Raw genomic sequence first — 21203 nt, 5'->3', positions numbered from 1 at the left:
GATGGTCTCTTCTCCCAGGCAGCCAGTACCAGAACAAGAGGGCACAGTCTCAGGCTGCACCAGGGGAGCTTTAGGATGGATGTTAGGAAGAAGTTCTGTACAGAAAGAGTTATTGCCCATTGGAATGGGCTGCCCAAGGAGGTGGTGGAGTCGCTGTCATTGGAGGTTTTCAGGAGGAGACTTGATGGGGTGCTTGGTGCCATGGGTTAGTTGTTTAGGTGGGTTGGATTGGTTGATGGGTTGGGTGCAATGATCTTGAAGGTCTCTTCCAACCTGGTTTGGTTTATTCTAAATAAAGGTTTATTCTAAAAATCTTTCGGCACATGGGAACTGCCAGTTCCTGTGCCCTCAAGAGCTCCTGTTTTTGAAGTAGGTCCAACCCTCCTGGACGCCCTGGTTCTTGAGGGAAATTTGTGAATAAATTTCTTAAACAGGCTGAAGTTTGCCTTCCAGAAGTCCAAGGTGAGGGTTCTGTTAGTGCTCTTCCCTATCTCCCTGCATATTGAAAACTTCACTATCTTGTGGTCACTGCACCCTAGGCAGCCTCCCACGGTCACGTCTCCCACCAGCCCTTCTCTATTGGAGAACAGCAGGTCAAGCAGAGCCTGAACCTTGGTAGGCTCACTTAGCAGCTGCATCAGGAAGCTGTCCTCCATGCACTCCAGGAATCTTCTGGACTGCCTCCTCTCTGCTGAATTAAGTTCCCAGCAGATATCAGGCAGATTGAAGTCACCTACAAGGACAAGATCCGATGATCTTGAGACAGCCTCCAACTGCTGATAGAATATTTCATCTGCCTCCTCATCCTGGTTGGGTGGTCTATAACAGACTCCAACCAGTATGTCAGATTTATTAGGCCTCCCTCTGATTTTAACCCACAGGCTCTCAATCCCTTCATCCTCCACCTCAAGCTCTGTGGCAGAGAGCAACTCCCTAATATACAGGGCCATCCCTTCTGCTCTTCTCCCTTGCCCATCTCTCCTAAAGAGCCTGTAACCCCCCAGTGTAGCACTCCAATCGTGTGTGTTGTCCCACCATGTTTCTGAGATGGCGACTATATCATAGTCACCCTGGTGGAGCAGGACTTCCAGCTCATCTTGCTTACTGCCCATACTGTATGCATTGGCCCTTCTTATGGATGGGAGGAATGTGCTGCCCAGGAAGGTGGTGTAGTCACCGTCCCTGGAGGTGTTCAAGAGGGGATTGGACGTGGCACTTGGTGCCATGGTCTAGTCATGTGGTCTGTGGTGACAGGCTGGACTCGATGATCTTTGAGGTCTCTTCCAACCTTTGTGATACTGTGAGTCACACTGGCCCACCTCCAGTCATCTGGGACCTCCCCAGTTAGCCAGGATGGAGAGTGGCCTAGCCAGCTCTTGTGCTGGCTCCCTAAGCACCCTAGGATGAATCCTGTCTGGACCCATTGACTTGTTAGGATCTAATTTGCATGGCAGGTCACTAAGTACTTCCTCCTGGATTACGGGGGGATATTCTGCTCTCCATCCCTGTCTACCAGGGCAACTCAGGAGCCCAGTTGTCCTGAGGATATCCAATCTTTTTGTTAAAGACTGAGGCAAAGACGCTGTTAAGTACCTCAGCCTTTTCCTTGTCTTCCCTTACTATATTCCAATAAGGAATGGAGATTTTCCCTGGCCCTCCTTTTGTTATTCACATATTTCTAAAAGTACTTTTTATTATCCTTAACAGAATTGGCCAGATTAAGTTATCACTGAGCTTTCAAATCTCTGTTTCTCTTTCTACATGACCTTACAATATCCTTAAATGACTCCTGGTTCACCTGCCCCTTTTTCTAAAGCTGATACACTCACTCTTGCAAAAGCTCTGTGCGCAACCAGGCTGGTCTTCTTCCTGCTGGGTTGTTTTTTGGCACGTAGGAACAGCCTTCTCCTGTGCCTTCATAATTTCATCCTTAAAGTAAGTCCAATCTTCCTGGGCCCCTTTGTTTTTGGGGGCTGCTTCCCAAGGGACTCTCTGAACTACTATCCTGAACAGATCGAAGTCAGCCCTCCAGAAGTCCAAGGTAGAGGTTTTGCGGACAGCCCTGTGAGGAACGAACTCACTGCTGAAATTTATAACCAATTTATTATAAAATAAAGGTAACAAAGTGCTGGACACATAGTGAGTTTGCTAGAGGCGCACCATAACAACACGAGTTGAATTTATATAGACGGCAAACATACATATTCATATATTCAACCATGCATATTCATGTATTCAAACATACATATTCATATATTCCCCAGCACGCTCCTACTCCTCTCCATCAGGACTGAGACAAAACCTGCACTTTTGACCTGGCCAGTCTTAAGACATGTTGGCACCTCACCTTTCTCTCCCAATACACAAGAATGAACCCCACACAATACAGATCACAACCAACCAATTAGCTCAACGATTGAGCCCCACAGTCCCCAGTAATTCCCCTTGCAAAAGCCAAATATTAATAACAATTTCTCACAGCCCTTACAATTGTTTCAGCAGTGCCAAAGATGTCAAAAGAAGAAGAAGAAAAAACAGCAAGCATTTAGGGGAAAACATTTGTTAAAATGTCAAATTTATGAGGAAGTTACTTGAATTGAATCTGAAATATATTTATCTGTATTCATAGCATTCCAAAATCTGAATGGGAACTTCAGTTCTCTCTCTGGTCCCATTAGAAAAAACAGGAGATAGAAGAGGAAGGTTATATTGGCTGAATTTGTATCCTTTATTCTTCAGTAATAGATTCCTTTCAATTTTGATCAATCAAGAGAGCATTTTATAGAGGCGTCTAAGCTATATGTAGTACAAAGAAATGTAATTATTCTTAAAAGGGTATTTTCTCAATCTACATTAGCTTCACAGTGAGTAACTAGGTGTTTTTGAACCAGGAACTCAAGAACTAGTATCTCCAACTTTGTGCAGGAGCTGATTTCCTTTGAAAGAATCTACCTTTTGATCATTTAATTCCATTCATTCAATTCCATATCATTTAATTCCATTCCAAGGGACGTGCTTACAATACAGTGCACATACTAACTCAGATTTTGGAGAGTTGAGTTGGAGCACCAAAGAATGTGAGCTCAGGCTTCTTCACTCGTTTGAACAGGCACTTGCTAATTACAATTTCATCTAGGTTACAGTATCTGTTTTTTTTATCAGTATAGGTGGACCTAATATTATGCAGGGACAAAAGATCAGGAGGAAAATGCTGCATACTTCAACATTTTGTGTTTGCCTGAAGGTGTGTGTCTGTACCTGATTCTGGCAATGAAAAGTGCCAGCTGTGACTGCTCCAGGAAATTCTGCTGTGAAAATTTGCAGCAGGTGACACGCTATACTTGTGCAGAGCATTGCAGCTTGATGATCAGCAGCTTGGAGAACACCTCTTAGGCGATTATAAACTTGGAATGTAGGTTCATTAAAGGTGTCTGATGCACACTTCTTTACCTGGATTTTACCGTGTCTGATGGCAGAAAAAATGAGTGAGGCTTGTTCTATATCTGTAGGTTTGGCTAACATTAAGCTTAAAGAATGTAAGGAAAGCTGTGTCTGAGCAAAACATAATACTGGGCTTGTTTGGAAATAAAACCTATTGACTTCTACCTTTATCACTGATAATTATATTGTGATGGAATATGAAGGTAGCCAGGGATCTGAAATTAGTGAACTGCTTGCCTACTTGTTGTTTTATAGGCTACAGCCTCTCAAATGTAGTGTCTTACATTCGCCTCTTTTCAGAACTGGAAAAACATGAAGTCCTTTAAAAGACTGTTAATATTTGAAACATTTCCTGCTATGAGTTTTACTTCCAAACCACCTTTCTGACAGAAACAAGCTGGGACATCTGTGTTACTGGTTCATTAAACATTGTTTTCTTGACTTTGTGATGTTTCACAAGTCAAGTCAACTTTGAGCTTAGATTTTTAAGTACACTGCTGCTTCTCTGTAGAGGCCACAGGTCATATGCTAGCCATGCTGTTTGCTGATATGTAATAAAACACTTAGAATCTGCCTCATCTTCTCTTGCTTCCAGATGTTGCGGTTCATAGAAACCATTCTGCTTGATTCTTGTTTTCAGCTCTTAAGCCTCTCTCAGGAAAATTGGTTGGAGAGCATTGCAATAGGGAAGGATGGTTTTTCCTTCTTGGGGAGATGCTGAACACGATCTCTTGAAGAGAAGTAGCCAGAAATTGTGACAAGAAATTTTTGTAATAAGGAAATTCTGATAAGGGGAAAGGGAAATTGGAGTTTGTGATGGTTTAAGCCTTAACTGGGAGTTAAGAGCTCAGATGGGGGCAAGGCTGAGAATCTCTCCCCTGCTCCTTCCTCCTTCCCCCCCCCAGCAGAGAGGGAAAAAAGCCAAAACAATGATTTGAGGTCGGCTTGGAAGTAGAGAGGTAAACAGTTTTTTTTCTTTAAACAAAGTAAAACAAACATATATATATATATATATACATATAAATAACAAGTAAGATTCACAAGGGCAAGGAACAGGGATGGATGGGAGGGGGACAAAGAGGAAGAATACAAAATCAGTTTCTCTCTGAAGAGGTGTGGAGGCAGCAGGGAGAAGGATCAGGATATCAGGTAGTGATAGGACTAGGGGGAATGGAATGAAACTGGAGGTGGGGAGATTCAGGCTGGATGTGAGGAGGAAGCTCTTCACCATAAGAGTGGTGAAGCCCTGGAATGGGTTGTCCAGGGAGGTGTTTGGGGCGCCGTCCTTGGAGGTGTTTAAGACCGGGCCGATGAGGCTCTGGCCAGCCTGATCTAGTGTGGGGTGTCCCTGTCCATGGCAGGGGGGTTGGAACTAGATGATCCTTGTGGTCCCTTCCAACCCTGACTGATACTATGATGCCTGACCACGTGGCGCAGGAGCAGGAGGGCAGCCGCAGTAGCTCTCATACAGGAGAGGCAGAAGCCAAAAGGAGAGCTAATGACCCCCGTGCCTCCCCTTTTATACCCTAGCTGGGCAGGGACGGGAGAGTGGAACAGACTCAGCTTCCTGAGTGCGGGGAGGGAGGGGGGATGGGGGGAGAAACGCCCTGCAGGGCGTGCAAAGTTCCCGCAAGCCCTCCACCCTGCTTTGTTTTTTGTTTTCAGAATGAGCGTTAACCCACCGCACTGTGAGAGACTGAAAACTTTCTTCAGTGTTGGTGGGTTAGACTATTTTCTTCCTTTCTTTCCTTTTTGTTAGAATTAGAGAATGCTTAAGACATGGCCACTTTCTTTAAACAACAAATACGCTGCGAAATTGCTGGCTGTTACAAAAGCTTGCTTATACTTTTCACAGTTACCAAACATAAAATACTCAAGTTCCTCTGTACTGATGTTAGTGACAAAGCACTTGAAGCAATTCAGAATTCAGGAGATGCTGGGTAACTCTATCAGCAGACACTTTTCTCAGTTGTGCTTTTGTGGGTGGGTGGTTAGTTTTTATTTCATGGATGTGGGGTAGAGATGGGGCTAGCTCTCACTCAAACTCCTCTGGTCTGATAAGCTTTTTCCTAGCAAATGGTGTATGGGTTTACTATTTGATTCCATTGATCAGCAATGTAGCAGTTGTAGCAAAACATCACAGCCCCATGTATATGGGAAACATATGCACATACTCTTATGGCTTAACCTGGATGTATGGGTTTGTATGGGATGAGGAGAGAAATTGTCAGCTTTACTAGTTAAGTTAGAGAAGTCAAAATAAGATAATTATTTTTTTGGACACTGAAAGAAGAAGCAAGACCAAGTGTTTGCTAATGGAGATGTGAAATTAGGAGGACTCAGCAAGCAATGCAAAGAGATTTACTGTAGTAGAGTGCAGGTACATTCTACTGTTAGTGATGGTGCAGTTTGAAGATGACTAATTATGTCTTTTTATTAATATTATGGTCTTTATCATCTGTTTAGCAAGTTTCATATGTGGGTTTTGTCTGTTACCACAATAATTTTGTAAAATTGTGCTGTAGTTTGAATGGAGTGACAGTAATCAACACAGCTTTTAATTTAAAGAAAACTTAAATTGCCCAATCTATTAAGAGACACTCTTCCCTCCAAACTAAAAAACCATACAACTACAATAGTGCTTAATAATTTGGCTTGTTAAAGCTAACTGGTGATGGCAGACCTATTACTGGTCATCATCTCTTCAGATACTACAGTCAGTCATTTTCATCAAGTTTTGAGGTACTTGCAGTGTTTGGAGGAGGTGACATAGGAGGGAGTGTCACATGGAATATCTGTAGCCTGAAACATAAGAGTTAATTATTTTGTTCCAAAATTTCATTTGGAGCAAACTGTAATCTACATGCTTTATTAGTGCTTTGGTGCTGATAAAACAAGTGTTTTGAAAATACCGAAGTCTGAAAAAAAGGAAGCATTTTTTGTCACATTAGCTGTTGTAAGGAAAAAGAAACAAGCCTAAAGCATGTGTAGAATAAACTGTTAGCATATCTTGTTACTGCAAAAGCATGCTGCTGTTTAGCTGTTTGACTTCTGAGTTGCAGAAATCTTAAATTCTACAATTTATTTCAAGCATTACTGTTTTTTTTCCCCTTAAGATACAAGATTAAATGCAATTTGCAAATGAAATAATTGTTGATGCTCCTGTCTGTGTATTTAATTCTGTAGAGTATATTATAAAATATAATACCAGAAAAGTTCTGGGTGGGGCGGCAACTTATCAGGGAAAACGTGTGCTTAGACTTTCATCTAGAATGTATTCCATATATTTTAAGTTCATAGGTGAAACGTTTCTTAAGATAATAATTTATATATTCTAGCATAGCAAATAGAAAACTGCCTCTTTTGACTGTGAAGTAAAAACCTGAAAAATGGAATGTTATTTTGGACTGTTGTCATTTTAGAGTATGATACAATGTTAGGTAAGCCTTCAGGAAAAGTAATCAAAGAAATAATGAAAAGATGTTAAATAAGTAATTCTTCAAGGTAGAATTTACACATGTTACTGGAAAAAAAATATATTAAAATAATTGCAAACGTCTGTTGGCAGTATTCATCATTGTTATGTTCCTGTCTGGTTTTCTGGGATGAAAGTCATTGCTCTATTTTCTAGAATTCTAACACTTTAAAAATATCTGTTTCAACAGGCCAGTTGGAATGCCAAAAATGGAAAAAGTTTACCTACATAACCCTAGCTCAGAAGAAACAATTACATTAGTATCAATATCTGCTACAACATCACATTTTCATGCATCATTTTTTCAAAATAGGGTAAGTTATTCTACTTTCTCAAAATGAGGTTTTCCTTCCCTGTCCACACCCCAAGCGGGAGCTTGGTTTTTGTTTCCTTCTTCAAATGAGCCACATACTGCAATAATTACATACCTAAATGTATTAAGATGCTACGCTTCTTGACCTTCTGTCAGTTAATAGGCAAATTTGGACAGCACAGGAGCACTAAACCCTATTAGAAGAGAAGGAATGAAATACTGTATAGGAGTTCTGACAGCACTGGGATTGTAAACTGTAACTGAGGGTTTTACAGCAGATCTGCTTTGTTTCTTAAGTGAATAAGTGTACATTGCTTTAGAACATATATAGCAATATGCTGTTCATTTAATTTTTCTGAAAATGTTAAGTGGTATTGGTGTGAAGCAGTCACTGCAATGAACTTGTAACTACTACAAGCATGCTACAAGAACTTGCAAATTAAAAAGCATGACATCAGCAGGATTAAATCTTAACGATGTTGCTGTCAGATAGAGTCCTCTGGTTGTGTTTTGGTTTTGTCTTCAGGGCCTGTGGCTTGGTAGGCATCATGTGAACACAAAAAAATTGAGAAAACCTGTATATAAGCTTTCTCACTTGAGTAATTGCTACAAGAATCCATTTCTCCAATGTTCTGTAAGCTAGAAGTCCAAAATATTTCTGTGATAAGCTAAACTCTCCTAAGATTAGAATTAATCATAAAAATTCAATTAAATAGGATCCTGCACTATATAATAGTTGGTATATTAATTATTTTGTTGAATGTTATTTGTCTGAAACTTCTACTTCCCCCCCCACCCCAACCTTCCACCCCCCCGATTTGCAGTAGACTTTCCAACTTCACTTTTTCATAACAAACACATTGGTCTCTTCTGTAGCACAAAGACCTATTGTTCATCTGCAGACTGGAATGTATTCAATAAAGTTTTGCTTATTTCTCTACTTTCTTGATTTTATTTCTTCCAGAAAATACTTCCAGGAGGGAATACATCTTTTGATGTAGTTTTCCTTGCAAGAGTAGTGGGAAATGTAGAGAACACTTTATTTATTAACACTTCTAATCATGGGGTATTTACTTATCAGGTAAGAGAATTGCACTCTTTCAGGAAAACACGTGAAGTGTGAATCAACCAGAGCAGTATCTTTTCTGGTATGCTTAACCATCCAAGGATATTCACACAATAGTGGGTTTTATTTCCACCCTTGCTGCTCGTTGTAACACAGAGACATAGCATTGTAAATATCTGTAGGGTAGTACTGTAAGACAGATTAATTAAAATTATGTAGGGTTTAAAATCCTCCCAACAGCTTTTTTGTGTGTTAAACTTTATTAGCTCATTACAATAATCAAGCTCATTCTTTAGTTCTGTACTCATCTGATCCAGTAACAGGGCAGTGTTATTCATTAAGCTGGTGAAAAACTACTCACTGGGAGATTCTATGATTCAGAAAGATAAACTAGACAGATGAGTCTGAAAAGTGAGAGAAATCCTCTTGTTGAATGATTATGACTCTTACAATGGCAGTGTTTTGAAAACAGCAACAAAAATGCTTCCCATATGCATAGTTTGTTCCATAATGGTATGATTAAAGAATATTTCACATCATTGTAACCGTTAGCTGATACCTCATATTGCAGAGTATCAGGAAAAAAGATGTCATTTTGAGTTGCTGGGTTCTGAGTATGTCAATGTAAATAAGTAGCAGTTGTGAGAAATACCCTTTAGCTGCAAACTTAACCAGATTCTTTATTTCAGTGCTTTAGCATGATACTGCATTTGAAATGTTTGGTTAGAAATATACCATAAAATTAATTGAAAAGACTACTTGGTAGACTACTAAAATTAGTATGTGTATGCTAGGCTCAGCAGCAATCACATACAGCTGCTAAAACTTGTTTTTCTTTTTCTCAACCAGGTTTTTGGTATTGGGGTACCAAACCCCTATCGATTGCGCCCCTTTATTGGGGCACGAGTTCCTGTAAATAGCAGTTTTTCTCCTATAATAAATATACATAACCCTCACAGTGAACCTTTGCAGGTGAGCCTAACAGAAAACTGTTAAATGCTTGCTTATGATATTAAACTAAAATTTTGTTTATTTTGGTACTGCTTAAATTTTTGTTTGAACTTTAAAGCTATTTGAGATTATGTCTTTCATATTATATGAATGTTCTTCTGTTTAAATGTAAATGAGTTCTAGAAATTGGAGATTATGATCAGAGATCACTTAATTTGCTAAATTGAAGTTCTATAGTGAAATTTTTATTTTTAAAATTCTCATAATTACTGCAAAATAAATTAAACTTCACTGATAATTAATGCTTTTAATCCAAGCATGTCTCTTACCTTCCTTTGGCTTGTTTTGCACAACCTAAAGTGCCTTTAGGGTGTGTAGGCTAGTATGCAATGTTCAGAAGCATTCTTGTGTTAAGTCAAGATTGCTGGCTATAGTTTACAATATATGCAAATGAATAATCTGATGACAAACATGATCTGATTCTATTAAGTAAGTGGTGCATAAACTGTGAAATACTACAGAAAGTCCATAAAATGTAGCATTAGTAAATGGCCACATCACCATAATTAAAAGTGAATATATGTTACTCCAGTGGTCAAATAGTTGATAACCCATACCATTGCACATTATAATACCTGTTAACAAAACCTGGATTCCTTTAAAGGTGAGTGCTAACTTTGTCCTGTTATCCACCTCAGGTGGTAGAAATGTATTCCAGTGGAGGTGATCTCCATTTAGAGCTTCCAACAGGTCAGCAAGGAGGTACCAGGAAGCTGTGGGTGAGTACTCGTCCCTTGAAGCACTTACTGACCTTGTTTGGGGAGATTTATTTTGATACAATGTAAGGTTTGGAATTTTTTTAACCAACATTGTTTAATGTCATGTAATCATGAAAAAAACTCTCAATAGAAATTGAAATTATAATGGAGTCTGTTAGTTGTATGGTAACAGCAATTGAAGGAAGGCTTTAGGTAAAAGAAGTCATCTGTATTGAACTGTGCCTTTTTGAAATGAGAAGAATAAGATGATTCACAGCAGAATTAATTACCTCAGCATTCAGGTTTACCTACCTAATTGCACCTACCTAAGATGAAGGTGAGCTGGATCTATCTCAGAGAGAAAAAAACATGGCTATTTCTGTCAATGTCTTTTTTTTTAAACTGAGAAATTCCTTCCTGCAAACTGTGAATGTGTACATGGGTTGAAAAGGCAGCTGAAAGCACTTAGAGAAGTCGAATCTGTTAAGGACTACTAAATAAAATAGCAGTGTATATAACTTCAATAAATCCCTAGATCATGAGTTGAGAGTGGCTGGAAACTGTTCTGGAAAGTACTTCCACATGCATACCCTGCAATTACTCTTTACTCTTCATGTTTGCTGCTGGAGATGGGGTAGTGGGTTGGATTCACTCATTAAATAAATTTTAGAAGCATCCTGAAAGTAAGGTATTGGCTGTGTGCTTTCTGTCACTCTGCTAGTAATATCCAAAACACATTTCCTCTTCAGGTGGAAATGCTTCTTTTCTTGATGACTGTTTTTTGTTGTTGTTGGCTTTTTGTTTGATTTAGTGGTGAGGTTTTTTGGTGTGTGGTTGGAGTTTGGTGTGGGGTTTTTTTTGTTTGTTTGTGGGGTTTTTTGTCTGGTTGTTTTTTGTCTGGGAGCAGCTTTAAAGTCATCTTAGCTCCAAGGGCTCCAAAATGTGTGTCTTCTACTCAGGTGTATCATTACAGTCACATCTGTTGTTATGAGTGAAGCTAGGATATATCCCAGTCAACTAAGAAGGATAGTCACAAAACTTGAGTTCCTGACATTCCTGGAGAAAGTCCATGAGAATGGCAATATCATAGTTTTAGATACAAATGTTGCAAAGAATTATGGCTGCAGATCACAAGCCTTTTAAAAAATTGAAGTAGAAAAAGTAAACATGCTGCGGGTTAGAAATAAAGATAAAAATTAATTTTAAAAAATTAAGATCCTAATGTTTTGACACCATTTTAGTCAAATGGTTATCTTCTAAAGGTAGCCTCTTCCTTTTCAAACAAACTCAAGGGGAATGTTGAATTTTGTAGCCATTGGTAGGTGTGTAGCAAATGCGTTAGTCACAAACAAAAGAGCAGAAGACTTTCAAAAGCGTGGTTTATTTCTAGTTCTGTTTCTCGAGCATGTGGCTTTTCAGCATCTCCAGGCCAGGTTGCAAGTTAAAGCAATGTTGACACGCATGTGAAAGCTTCCAGCATGTTGCATAGAAAGACAGGTTAACACTAATCAGCACTAATTCTCTTGATTTTGTTTTGTTTTATTTTCTTTTTGTTTCTATCAACCAGTGTTATTTCAAAACAAGGCAACTAGAAGAAATTAAATTAGCAGAAGGAAACATTTAGGTATATCATTGTGTTGGCTATATCTGGAGCTGCACTGCAGTTAGAAAAAGCTGCAGATTGGAGAAAATTGTTTGAAATATGGTGATGATATCTTGACATATGGATGTACATCATAATCTAAAATAGTTTTGATGACAAATGATTGGATGAAGCAGTCTACATGTATGGAAGTATTTTTGTAATCCTTGTCCAAAGTTACTTCAGGGATCTGACAAACTTGTATCCCTGGTTACACATATGGAACAGTCAAATCACATCCTTTGAAACTTTAATGAATGGCTGTGTTACATTAGGTCTGTGAATAAGTGCAAAAAAAAATTGAAAGCTTCATGGTTTAGGGAATTGCCCTGTAGTAGTAGCTGAAAGTAGATATTTTTACATTCTCTGGTTACAAAAGAATACATCTACAGCCATTACGCCATGGAAAATGTGGCTTGACCTCCAGAATGGACTGATACATTTGTACTGCAGAACGTACAGAGGAGATGTATAAGACAATCACAGTATCACTAAGGTTGGAAGAGACCTCAGAGATCATCGAGTCCAACCTGTCACCACAGACCTCATGACTAGACCATGGCACCAAGTGCCACATCCAGCCCCGTCTTGAACACCTCCAGGGAAGGTATCAACACCCATATGGATAGGTCCAGCTTCCTTCATCAAAAACACAAAAGAAAGAAGCTGTAAACGGAAAAAACATCAATCAATACAAGGACTGCTCATGAAAAATTCCTTCTTTGTGCCATATTTGTGTTTATAGTGGAAGAAGCTCCAAATTTCAGATCAAGATTTCTTTTTAAAAACCAAACAAAAAAAAAAAGGGAAAAACTCCAGTGTCCCAGCCCTTCTGTAATGTAATGGGAAGGGATATGCAATGTTAGTGTTTCAAACATGGTACCAAAGCTAGGATTTTGTCACAGCTATGTCCAGCACATAGTGTTGTCTTTCAAACCCTGGATGCAGGGGAATAGACTTCCCTGGAAGGAAGGAATAGACTTGATACAGAAACTAAAACACATTTTGGCTTTCTGATGTAAATAGCTTGTTGACTAATAAACATGCAGCTCCACAAGCTTCTGTGTGCTTGCAATTCTGCACTGCACTGTTTCAATTTGTTTACCCCTGAAACTACACCTTGTGTATGCTTAGGCGAAAATCAATTAGAATATGCAAAACCAGTATTTGATGTTATAGCACTCAATAATATTTTCATGAATAGATTTTGTTTATTGGTAGATTCTGTCCATTTAGTCTACTGTCTTTCTACTGCAATTTTAATACATAAAACTTAATCAAATGGGATATGAAAGTCTTTTTGCATGTATCTAATTTTATTCAGTGTCACATGATTACAGCTATTCTTTCTAAATTTAATAACATGCAGCCTATCTCTTACTCTTACACTCAATGCTTCTATGTGATGTTTTTTTGTTGTTTTTTTTTTTGCTGTGGCAGCTTTTTTGGTAATTACTGCACTCAAATATGCTTTGATTATTTATCAGGAAATACCTCCCTATGAAACAAAAGGAGTGATGAGAGCCAGCTTTTCATCAAGAGAAGCAGATAATCATACAGCCTTCATTAGAATAAAAACAAATGCCTCAGACAGCACAGAATTTATCATTCTCCCTGTTGAAGTAGAAGTTACAACAGGTTTGTAGAAAATTGTCTGGTGTGGGGTCTTGGCCTTTTCTGGTTGGGTGGTTTTTTGCTTGTTTTGTTTAAGACTTATTCAGCTTAATTTTTAATATGATAAGAAAATGAAGTAAATGGTAACTTTTCCTTTGCTTTTTTCCTAAAGCACCAGGAATCTATTCATCAACTGAAATGCTAGATTTTGGTACTCTAAGAACACAAGGTAAAGCATATTTCAAGTCTCAAAGTATTTATAAGGAGTAAGGTGGGAGGGGAAAGCCCAGTTATCTTTTGTAGTATTTGGGCTTGCTTAAGTACTGATGTTTTTTAAAAGCTAGTGTTTCAAAAGCAGGGTACCAATATGTTAACAGAGATGTGTACCACCCAACAGTAGTTTGCATATCCAGCTATAAGTCTAGTAATAGTGGTAGTCTTACACAGTTGTGCATGGCTTAGTCTGAAAACCATTGTCAGTTTACTTAGTTTGTGAACTTATTTTGAAAGACTGAATTATATCTGCATAAGTTTTAATAATTTGCAGACAGAGGCAATAGTGAAAACTTTTTCAGATTTGTTACTTATCTTGAGATCTTTTTAAGTGCCACTTACACACTTGTGCCTGACTTCTTAAATTTCATATTGTTTAAAAAAGAAGCATGTAGCAGAAAGTAATAAAACTGAAGCTCTTTTGAAATTGCAAAAAAGGACTTGTTACTGAACACAAACTTCATATCTTCTTTCAACTAAAAAGGTGTCACCTGAAGTACTTGCAACTCAATTTTAACATGTAATGATTTGAAAGTAAGATAAGGTTCTAATGAGTATTGGTGCCCTTCGCAAAATCATTCTTTGTAGTGTTTTTAACCTGCTCATTTCTTAATGAGTTAGAAAGATGAGTGATTAGCTGAAACATGTAATAACTATCAATGCACAAAAATAGTTTTGAAGTGTGTCGATTTTTGTGGATTAGCTATTTTGCCTGCCTGTAACGTTATGTTAGTCTGACTTTTAAAAACTGAACACCACTGAATTTAGATGAGAAGCCAGTTAGTACAGATGACTTTGTATATATGCTTCTTATTTTAAATAGCCTAATAGCCCGGTGTGATTTCTGTTTTGTTTTGTTTTTTTAACAGATCTGCCAAAAATTTTAAATCTGCATTTATTAAATTCAGGAATAAAAGATGTGCTAATTACAGTAAGTTGTATTTTCTTTCAATTTTAAACTTTCTACTTGGATTTACATTGTCTCATAACACTTCATCATTCACAGGTTCGCCCTGTAGTGTTCAGAATGAAAAGACAAGTTATATTTTCAGCCACACGCTACCTAGTAAGACAGATAATCTGTATATATGGTATATTCATTGCTTCATAGCCTTCTTCAAATGACTGTTTCAGCATTTACAGGCTGTGCCTGCAACATCTGAGCCTCTGAGAGCTTTTATACTTAGGAGCAGTAACTCCTGTTCAATGAACAAGAGATTAATGCAGAGTCTGTGGAATTCTTTGTCCTCCTCTCCCACTCCATGAGCGTGTATGAAGTGGTTGCCCAACATAATCTTTTAAGATGAGCAAAGAGTATCTTTGAAGAGGAGACTGTAAAGTGACCCTTGTTTTCTTGAGATTGTCTGCTTTAAGCCTGCAAACACTCTAGAGCCCTTTCCAGCAAAATTGCTGCAGCTGCACATAAAGTGCAGACAGCTTCAGAATTCTAGGGTTTGGAGTTTCTGGTTTTTTTTTCTCTTCAGAATTTTGACTCAAGTCTGCTAGTCTACCTCTGTTCGTTCATAGCTATTTACTGTGTGATTTTTATCATTGCCACTGTTTTTCTTCCTTCTTCTCCCCTTCCCATCTTCCTTGGTTTCCAGATTTAGTTGTATAACTAGCTATGCCTTGTCCCAGTGCACTTCAGATTGTGCTGAAGTGTTGAAAAGAAACCTGAGGAGACAGAAGAGTGACTGAAGAGGCTTCATACTGAGCTCTTGGAGAGTGTTTCTGTTTATTTAAAGCTTATAGCTGTAACTGTAGGGAATTGTATTTTAGTAGTAAATAATCTAAGAAAAATATAAGATGCTGGAAACTGAGGCTAGATTAATTTAAAAAAGAAACAGAATGCAATTTTAGCAACAAGGATAACATTTCTTTGTGGTAGTTGTCCATTGCAATGATTCCTAAGTTGTTCAATAGTGTTTTTCGAGTTGAGAGAAACTTGCAGTATACTGCAACAATTTAATTCTTTGTTGCATTAATAAGGTCTGGTGATCTTACAGGGTCTCTAAAAGTCATGTAAGCTATGAACCAGCTTCTGTGAAGGGTTTTTATTTAACAATATAACTGTATGATTTTTTCAAATAGAGGATTGGTAAATTTAATAAATATTTTTTCCAGTTGAATCTGCTGTATTATATTATGTCCATCTTCTTAGATTTGCCAGGATTTTGGCACAGGGACAGGTTTGTTTTGTGGGTTTGTTGTGGTTTTTTAAAAATAGTGTGTGATACACTTTTTTGAGTACAATGCAAATAATCATATATTCAAACTACTAGTATAATATCTGATAACATAGTAACTAGTTCATATTGCTCCATTAAACAAAACACAAAAAACTCCAACCCAAAGCACACACCAAAACCAACCAAAACAAACACGTACAACCCCCCAAAAAACCACCAACCTGCCAACCAAAACAAAAAAAAACTCCAATAACACAGACCCTCACCAAATAAAACCAAACAAACCAACAACAAAACCAAAACTACAACAGAAAAAAACAAACTCTCTGTAGACTACATAACATAGATTGTGGTCTAATGGAAGTCTGTCATTTGATAATAATTTACAGATTTTATGACTTAAATTTTCCAGATGAGTTATTCTTTTAGAGTGTATCAAAGAAGTAAACTGGTCATCTTAAAACTTTTAGGACTCACTTTTGCAATCTTCATGCTACCACAAAGGCACAGATATGATTAATTCACTGTCACATGTGCCACAAGTCAGTTGTTCTTCCCATTAAGTCACAGCTTTGTTGTAAAGTTTGTAAGCTTTTTAGCACAGTGTGACTTTCTGCTATTGTGCCAGTCATGGAATTTCAAAGTGGTAAGAAAGAGTAAAGAATTTTTGGAAGGAAACTGATGAGTAGCTTCATCATGAAAGTTTGATAAATGGATCTTTGACCCTTTAGAACTAGGATTTAAAAGCAGTGAGACACAGCTCTGTGACAAATTTCAGCTTAATGTCAAAAGAAAAGGCCAAGGCTATATTTAGCATATGTTTAAGCTGTGTGCTGAAGGAACTAAATATCTTCAGGTCATCTGTGTATGAGAAACTGTGAGTACTGTTGCCAGAGTTGTAGTTGTTCTGCCTTTAAGTACTTAGTCATGCTGTGGTCCCACAAATTGTTTGAGGAAAGTGAGTCACTTGACTTTCTTTTTTGAGTTCTAAAACTCTTCCTTAATTATATTTTGGAGGGCTTTCCCCATTATTAGGAAGAACCATATTTATGTTGTGACTGGATGAACACTTCTCATGCTGCAACAATTAAGCCATGCTGTCTAGTTTAATCTTTTCTCTAGAACAAACATTTTGATTTTCGTAAAGGCAATTTAAGCCCATAAAAACAAAGATACACTTCAGAATTTGAGCTCCTAAACGTGCTTGGTGCATTAAGAAACAGCAACTTCAGAACAGCTGTATATTGAAGCTGAGTTTTACAGAATGGAAAAGTTTGTATAAGAAAGTACTTAATTCTGTCACAGTTCACAAACTTTTTTTTTTCTCTCATCAAGCTGTGAGAAAACAAATTAATTCTGTGTCAGTGTTTTCAGTCTGCATATTTGAGTCCACCCATCTCAAATTCATCAAGGTAAAAATTACCATAGAGGATTAAAATCTAGCAGTAGTTTATTCCATGACTGTTCTGAAAGGTGCTTTATGGTGAAAGTGAACTTCAGTCATTTAGGTGCATCCCTGTTTAAAGTGAAGGACGTGTTATTACTGACAAAATAGTGGCGTCCATAAAAGCAAGTAAACCAGTATAGAGGTGGTTCTGACACTGGTAGAACCAGCCTTAGTCTGCTGCCTTGCATCCACAAGGCTTTTTTTCTCTTGCAGCAGCATAGCTGTATCTTCATTATGTGTAGGCAAAAATCTACAGCTTCCAATATGCTAGGTTGACAAGACAAAACTGGGAGCCTGCAGACATGTAAACAGTATGGATGAACATGCCCTAGTGTTTCAATGCATGTTCTTCTCCTTAGTTAATTAGGATAAAAGTTGAATCTGAAAATTCCTTAAACCAGACTTCACCAGTAACTGCTGCAGTAGCATGAAGCTTTCTTCCTACTCCCCGACCAATGTTCTCTCGAACATTTAAGGTTCTTATTTTCTGATTTTACGCTTCTGGTCTTACGCCAAATATTGGATGTTCCTTCATAGAGCAAGGTCAGGAATCCTGACACCCATGGGAGAGCCATGTGTTACGGAAGCATGTAGTTTTAAATTACTCTTCCCCAGTGAAGTTGCTGTGAGATTTTCTGAGAATATTGGTGGTAGATCCTTGATGGAACTTCTTTTGCATGTATTCCCATGGCATGTCCATATATGATAATTCTTGAAGCTCATCTCAGGACAAATTTTGATTGGGCTTTATTTAAAATAAGTTAAAATTTGAAGAAGGCAAAGTTGAAAAAATTTTTAAGGTTGTTTGTTTTTCTTATAGTTGTCTCAATTTGTATTTCCTTTTATACTAGGCCATCAAGCAACATACGAGAAATTATGTAGATAGGAAATTTAAAAAAACAACAATGTAAAATCCTTCCTTAATTTATTAGCTGTAGACATTTTGAGTAAATACATCTAGGTTTGTTACTCTTGTAATTTAAGAGGTGCACCTCTGAAACCTGCCACTTTTCTGATGACAGGCTCTCCTTTTGAATATTTCTGATTTCATTTACTGAGTGAAATCAAGATAACTTCAAACTTCAGTGATTAAAACCCAGCCTTTTGCATGAAAAGAGCTACTAGAAGTAGTTATTCTTTCTGCCACTCAAAAGTTGTGAACTTCAATACAGCTTCGATTTAATCTGCTTTAAGAGGTTGGATTTTTTTAAAGACACTTCAGGATCTGAGTTTTGTATGGATTTCTGTAGAAGAAAATTGTGATAATTATGAATAGACTCATGCAGAGAAATAGTAAATATCTGCATCACATGCAGACAGATGACAAAGGTCAGTACTATAAATCCAAAGTACAAAATACCTAGATGAGTTGAGAGAGATTTTCATTAGCTGGAGGAGCAGTGCTACTTGTTTCCTCTAAAGATCACATGGTCTGCAGAACTTACTTAGGTGTGTGTGACTTGATGGCTTTAATTTATAATCGAGGACAGCTTAGCTTGGAAGAACTATAATTGGTTTGTACCACTTGCTGTCTGCCTTGCTCCTTTCTGAGAAAGGTTCAGCTGCTTGTGAAGCAGCAGCAAACCTCTGCAGACCAGCATAAAGTAAAACAGCACCCATTTGTTTCCTTCATACATCATCCTGTAATTTGCAGTAGCTGTTCCTACAGCAGAAGACAGCTGTGGAGCAGAAAACATATGAGCCATCCTTATTTTAAGCAACACAAGAATAAGAGCATTTACATGCTCCACACCCAGTGTCTCTCTTTAGAGTCTAGATAGTTTGCTAGCAGTCTTCACAGGGGTTTCAGATGTTGGCATGGAATCCAGAATCCTGCTGTATAGCAATGAATATCTCTAAAATCACCCTTAGTTAATAACTGACACAAGTGCTGTTCCAGTAGTGCCCAATTTACCTTTCCCGTTAAGTTTTAAAACAGTAATCCTCAGATACAAAACATGATCTTGTACAATGTTGGTATAGAATGAGTGTCATCTCAGATTTACAAAACTGTTCACTATATGGTTTATTTGTTGTTGTTTTTTTTCCCCCCTGTTGTCAGGTCTGCAGGCTTAGCATAGGGTCAGAGACAAGGTAGATTACTGTATCATCACCATCAATTACACAAGTCACGTAACAGCTTTTTTAATGAGTGCACCAGCTATTTTAACCTTGCAGTATTAAGACTAAAACTACAAATCTTAACTTAAATAAAACTTGCTTTGTCTTTTATTAGCATATTTCTGGCCATGCTGTCATCTTATCCAGCATTCCCAATGAGAGCTCTCTTTTGCCTGCTTTCCTGCATATTGACTAATTTGCAGGACCTGAAAAATTTCCAAAGCTGTTTATAATGCTGTTTTGTTAAAGGAAAGACAGACCTGTAAGAACACATCCAAAGCTAGTTGGAGTTGTATCACTTTGAAGGCTACCCAGTGTGTTAACAATGATCAACTTACAGGTCCTTCATATTTTGATTGTTTGCAGAGTGTTAGACCTACACCACAGAATGAAGCTATAACAGTACATTTCAAGCCAGTTACGTTAAAAGCCTCTGAAAGTAAATATACCAAAGTTGCAAGCATTAGCTTTGATGGTAAGTACTGCTCCCCTCCTCTTAGAACTTGTGAAATGATTCTGAAAACTTGCTGAAGCTTCATTAATTTTCACTCTCTTGAAATGTTTTCTGTAATTTCGAGAAGTAAATGGAATTTTCCTACCTGGAAAAGGCTTACATTTATTCTAATTTCATAGTTTCATAGTTTCATAGTTTCATTCAGGGTTGGAAAGGACCACAAGGATCATCTAGTTCCAACCCCCCTGCCATGGGCAGGGACACCCTACACTAGATCAGGCTGGACAGAGCCTCATCCAGCCTGCTCTTAAACACCCCCAGGGACGGGGCCTCGACCACCTCCCTGGACAACCCATTCCAGGGTTTCACCACTCTCATGGTGAAGAACCTCCTCCTCACATCTAGCCTGAATCTCCCCACCTCCAGCTTCATTCCATTCCCCCTAGTCCTATCACTACCTGATATCCTGAGAAGTCCTTCCCCAGCCTTCCTGTAGGCCCCCTTCAGATACTGGAAGGCGACAATTAGGTCTCCTCGGAGCCTTCTCTTCTGCAGACTGAACAGCCCCAACTCCTTCAGTCTGTCCTCATAGGAGAGGTGCTCCAGCCCTCTGATCATCCTCGTGGCCCTTCTCTGGACACGTTCCAGCACCTCCACATCCCTCTTGTAATAGGGACTCCAGAACTGGACACAGTACTCCAGGTGGGGTCTCACCAGGGCTGAGTAGAGGGGGAGGATCACCTCCCTCGACCTGCTAGCCACACTTCTCCTGATGCAGCCCAGGATCTGATTGGCTTTGTGGGCTGCAAGTGCACACTGAGAGCTCATGTTGAGCTTTTTGTCCACCAGCACCCCCAAGTCTCTCTCCTCAGGGCTATCCTCCAGCCAGTCACTGCCCAGCCTGTATTTGTGCCTGGGATTGCCTCGACCCAGATGCAGGACCCTGCACTTGCTCTTATTGAACTTCATGAGGTTGGCCTGTGCCCACCTCTCCAGCCTGTCAAGGTCCCTCTGGATGGCCTCCCTTCCCTCCAGCGTGTCTGCTGCACCACACAGCTTGGTGTCATCAGCAAACTTGCAGAGGGTGCACTCAATGCCACTGTCCATGTCCCCCACAAAGATGTTGAATAAGACAGGTCCCAGGACTGATCCCTGAGGGACTCCACTTGTCACTGGCCTCCACTGGGACATGGAGCCATTGACAGCCACTCTTTGGGTGCGGCCATCAAGCCAGTTCCTTATCCATCTAGTGGTCCACCAATCAAACCCATGTGTCACCAGTTTGGAGACCAGGATGTGGTGTGGGACAGTGTCGAAGGCTTTGCTCAGGTCCAGGTAAACGACATCAGTTGCTCGCCCCTCGTCTATTAATTTTGTCACCTGCTCATAGAAGGCCACCAGGTTGGTCAGGCAGGATTTGCCCTTGGCAAAGCCATGCTGACTGTTCCCAATCACCTCT

The 21203-nt window shown here is 38.9% G+C and overlaps 1 protein-coding gene across 1 annotated transcript in view; it reads left to right on the top strand.

The window, feature by feature from the left end:
- The window catches only part of TMEM131 (transmembrane protein 131), a 136331-nt gene that overhangs the window by 70824 nt on the left and 44304 nt on the right, over positions 1-21203 (top strand). The window contains exons 5-12 of the mRNA XM_068139069.1: positions 7107-7230; positions 8194-8310; positions 9145-9267; positions 9945-10025; positions 13134-13284; positions 13433-13489; positions 14403-14464; positions 19657-19765. Of these exons, the coding sequence (XP_067995170.1) occupies positions 7107-7230; positions 8194-8310; positions 9145-9267; positions 9945-10025; positions 13134-13284; positions 13433-13489; positions 14403-14464; positions 19657-19765 (824 nt within the window). The remainder of the gene's footprint in view (positions 1-7106; positions 7231-8193; positions 8311-9144; positions 9268-9944; positions 10026-13133; positions 13285-13432; positions 13490-14402; positions 14465-19656; positions 19766-21203) is intronic.

Source organism: Melanerpes formicivorus, unplaced genomic scaffold (genome assembly GCF_026170545.1).
Source record: "Melanerpes formicivorus ecotype bairdi unplaced genomic scaffold, bMelFor1.0.p_v2 SCAF_1, whole genome shotgun sequence".
Taxonomy (NCBI): Eukaryota; Metazoa; Chordata; class Aves; order Piciformes; family Picidae; genus Melanerpes; species Melanerpes formicivorus.
This window is presented reverse-complemented; position numbering and strand designations above follow the sequence as displayed.